The sequence below is a fragment of the Octopus bimaculoides genome, chromosome 14 (genome assembly GCF_001194135.2).
Source record: "Octopus bimaculoides isolate UCB-OBI-ISO-001 chromosome 14, ASM119413v2, whole genome shotgun sequence".
Lineage (NCBI taxonomy): Eukaryota > Metazoa > Mollusca > Cephalopoda > Octopoda > Octopodidae > Octopus > Octopus bimaculoides.
In genome coordinates this window covers 14027588-14032385 of record NC_068994.1, presented here as the reverse complement: position 1 = coordinate 14032385, position 4798 = coordinate 14027588, and the positions used below count along the sequence as shown (strand labels likewise).

General features: G+C 36.4%; 1 protein-coding gene across 1 annotated transcript in view; it reads right to left on the bottom strand.

The window, feature by feature from the left end:
* Positions 1-4798, bottom strand: part of LOC106874303 (DDRGK domain-containing protein 1) — a 34293-nt gene that overhangs the window by 13409 nt on the left and 16086 nt on the right. Inside the window, exon 2 of the mRNA XM_052972684.1 lies at positions 815-1012. Coding sequence (XP_052828644.1) covers positions 815-1012 — 198 coding nt within the window. The remainder of the gene's footprint in view (positions 1-814; positions 1013-4798) is intronic.

Sequence of the window (4798 nt, the reverse complement as noted above, 5' to 3'; positions counted from 1 at the left end):
TAAAAATTAATGGGCTAAAAAGTGCAGAAGTGGATAGTACGAAATTCACATCCCTTTTTATATAGTGCTTATATAAGAAAATATGCAGAGGCATGTAGCAGTTTTTGTCTTCGTTTTAAGATACTCTTTCTTCATATGCTAAAACATGCTGTGGTTCACAAACAGTACTTGCATTCCTTATAATATAATCCTTTTCATATATATAAAAACATCTGAGGCTTTGGTTGTGGCAAAATAAAATGAAACATCAGAAAAGTTACACCGAATATTTTAGCCATTGCAGCAATTTACGAACCTTAAACCCATCGGAAATCGAAAAATAAGTCACTTGTTTAACACAAAACTACTAAAGCTGAAAGCGATTGCATGGAAAATATGGATTGAATGTTTTGCAAACAACTCGCACATGCAAGTGCTACCAGTCGAGAACTCCGCATACCAGAAGCCAGCAGGTGTATGGGGTCATCAGGAGAGAATGCACGCTGTTTCGGGGACTGCCTCTCGACCAAAACTCCTTAAATATATTATGTGATTCTACTAACTTCTAAATTATAATAAGTGGGCTTGATCAGTTTTGATCTGGGACAAAAACAACGATTCTTATGCACAGTTTTTATCCAAACCGATTATTTTCAATCAAGCTTCTTCAGAAAGATTGTGAAATCATCAGCTTCACAAAATTAGTTAAACAAAGGCATGAAATATTAATCAATCACGAGATATTAAACGTTGGTCAATCGAATAGTGACACAAATAAACACATATCAACATGACAATGATGCAACATATGTTTACCTGTGACGGAACATCTTACCTCTGACTGGTTGCAGTGGCTCGTTAGAGCTGAACCATCGGTTAATGAGAGTAAGTATCAAAATAGTTAACAGCAATAACCCAACTAATACAAGGTAAACCGTCTCTCGGGGCCAAATCGACTGCTTACTACCAGTAAAACTTTGACCGTGGTCGTCCATCTTTAAATAGTGACGACACAAGTGAGTAAGTCGAAAAACTGGAATGAATAAACGGAACGAATGATTATATTTATTGACAAACGAAAAACTGAAATGAATGTTGCGCTCACGATATTTGACCATATATTTCACATCATATGGTGATAACGTTATTATATGAATATTTTTAGACTTTATCAACATATGTGTAAAATATTAAAAAATATGTAAACATTATACAGAAATAGTAATATTAGTTTTGGTTATGTTTTACGTTTCTTTGGGTTTCCAAGTTAGATAACTCCTACGACCACCAAGCAAATAGGAACCTACGTCAGTGGTCCTGAACCACTTTTTACTCACGGAACTCTCTGATTACTATTTTATTGTAGTGGACCCTATAGCCATTTGATGTTTAAAAAGCTAATTCTGTTGATACTTCTTTCAAAATTCTTATTCTGTTTTTCACATGTGTAGGTTGAGTTATTCAAAAATTTGAAAATTAGCTTTTTCTTGCTATAAATACATCTAAACCGAAACTTTTTCGTGAACCCTTAAAATAAGACCGTTAACTATTTTTTTTACATAGACCCAAAAAAATCCTGTATGAACCTCCTGGGGGTCATACGGACCCTGGTTGAGAAGCACTGCTCTATGTGATCTTTGGATCTGTTAGAAACAACGACCAAAAATCCTTTAAATGTCACTCCTTATATATATAATGTGATTCTACTAACTTCTAAATTATAATAAATGGGCTTGATCAGTGTTGATCTGGGACAAAAACAACGATTCTGATGCCCAGTTATTTCTTTTACAGGATTGAGAAAAACTGAAGGACCGTTGCCAAAAACGTGTGAACCAGAGAGGGGGAATATGTTGAATAAAATCATAGTCAACTGATCCTCCTGTATGTTTTTTTACTCAAATCCAGGAACTTTCCAGCATCCAATAAAGATATTGTTCACAAAGAAAAATTAACTACTAGTACAGTGCTAGAGATACAAATAATATATGATTTGAGGTGCTGTCATAGTGGAAAGATCGCTAGCAAATGATTTAGCGTATATGTTGATAACACCAATGCCAACATATTTAATGCAGTGAACAAACAAATTTTAATTGAAGGAAATTAGTCCCGCAGTCACAGGAAAACATTAGTATAATTCAGATTTAAAAAAGAAACTTCAAGGAGAAACAATTATGGTATGCAAAGTAAAACAAAAATGTAGCTAATTCAGTGGGAAGGTGTTTCACCTTGGCAGCATGGTGACAATGATTCTATCTTTAATCAATTTCAATGGAGTATGCTAATCACCAACCAAATAATTTTATCCTATTGTTTATCTAAAAGATTCTATTTTTAATTTAAATTAAGTATGCTAATCACCAACCTCATCATTTTATTCAGTTTTTCAATAAATTTAAATGAGCTACACTGTAATTTTAAAGTATGTCAATACCAACCTAACAATTTCAATTTATTTTTAATTAATTTAAATCATATATGTTAATCACTGACCTTACCATTTGATTTTCAAGCAGAGCATATTGTCAGGTATTTTACCTACATCATATCTTAAAATTTCCTAGCAGTGCCGTCTGTCTACCAGAACCATTCACAAAGCTTTAGTTGATCTGGGACTATAGTGAAAGACATGTGCCCAAAGTAGCATGCAATGGGACTGAACCTGGAACGTTGTAGTTGGGAAACAAACTTCCAAACCACAACATTTCTTACTAAGAACAACATGGGAGAAAACTCTGGAATGTAGAAATTGCTTAAGAATTGAATAGAGATGTAGAGTGGAGAGTGAATCTAATCACCAGTATAGTAGCAATGGCAGACATGTTTCTGTTGTATTAGATATCTGCAGCAAAGCATAATCAAAGAATACAGATTGACTAGAATAAAGTTTACATTGTTTTTCAGACGTAAAATTCAAATTCAAAAGTTCAATTTCCACTGAGGTTGACTTGGCCTTTTAGCCTTTTGAAATCAATGAAATAATTACCAGTTGCATATTGGAATTGATATAACCAACTATCCTTTCCCTCAAAATTTCCAGACCATTTGCCTCTAACAGAAAGGACTAATATTATTGAAAGGATATTGATAATGTTGATTAGTTTCTACAACTGACATAAAAAGTATTATTATTAAGGTGACAGCTGGTAGAGTTGTTAGCATGCCAGGAAAAATGCTTAGCAGCATTTCATCTGTCTTTACATTCTAAGTTCAAATTACACCAAGATTGACATTGCCTTTCATTCTTTTGGGGTTGATAAAAAAAGTACCAGTTGAGCACTAGGGTTGATGTAATCGACTAGTCCCCTCCCCACAAATTTCAGGCCTTGTGCCTGTGCTAAGAGCACCATCCGAGCGTGATCGTTGCCAGGACTGCTGACTAGCCCTCATGCCGGTAGCATGTAAAAAGCACCTTTCGAGCGTCATCGTTACCAGTGTCGCCTTACTGGCACTTGTGCTGGTGGTACGTGGAAAACAACATTCGAGCGAGGGCATTGCCAGTGCCGCTGGACTGGCTCCTGTGCAGGTGATATGTAAAAACACCATTTGAGCGTAGCCGTTGTCAGTACTTCCTGACTGGCCCTCGTGCTGGTGGTACGTAAAATCACCCACTACACTCTCGGAGTGGTTGGCATTAGGAAGGGCATCCAGCTGTAGAAACTCTACCAGATCAGATTGGAGCCTGGTGCAGCCATCTGGCTCACCAGTCCCCAGTCAAACCGTCCAACCCATGCCAGCATGGAAAGCGGACGTTAAACGATGATGATGATGATGATTAACCAGAATTGTTGGCATGCTTCACTGCATTTTGTTCCATCTCAGTTCAAATTCTGCTGAAGTTGACTTTGCCTTTGGGGTTGATAAAGTAAGTACCAGCTGAACACTGGGGTTACTGTAATCGATTTACCCCTACCCCACCTGATATTGCCAGTCTTGTGCCAAACTCTGAAACTGCTATTAATATTATTATTAAAGCAGTGAGCTGGCAGAACTGTTAGCACACCAGGCGAAATGTTTAGTGGCATTTTGTCTGTCTTTACATTCTGAGTTCAAATTCTCCTTTTGGAGTCAATAAACTAAGTACCAGTTGAGCACTGGGGTCAATAAAATGAATACCAGTTGAGCATTGGGGTCAATATATATTTACACACACACATGCACATATGTATGTGCATGTCTTTGTTTGGCCTCCTACCACCTGTGCTTAACTACTGCTGTTGGTTTGTTTACTTCCCTGTAACTTAGTAGTTCAGCAGAAAAAAAAAACCAATAGAATAAGTATCTGACTTTAAAAAAAATAAGCAGTGGAATCAATCTGTTTGACTAATAACCCTTCAAGGTGGTGCTCCTGGTGTGTTTATGTCCCCATAACCTAGCAGTTTGGCAAAAGAGACCGATAGAATAAGTCCTGGGGTCGATTTGCTCGACTAAAGGCGGTGCTCCAGCATGGCCGCAGTCAAATGACTGAAACAAGTAAAAGAGTAACTAGTTAGTTGTTTTACAAATTATCATTTATTACACATTATTTCGTTTTGCAGCCATAAAATACATACATGTATACATACATACATACATACATATATACACACATAGTATACACACACACACACACATACACACATATATATGAGTCGAATGCGAGAATTCCTCATCATCATCATATATACATTTAGGCGGACATAAAGAATGTGGACCCCCTTTCATTATTAAAATTTTTTTTTTTTACAGAATGCTCCATTTTCGAATACGGAGATTCTGATTCTGCAAAAAAAAAAAAGACCTCATTTTGAAATTTTAATTTTCCCCCACCCCCACT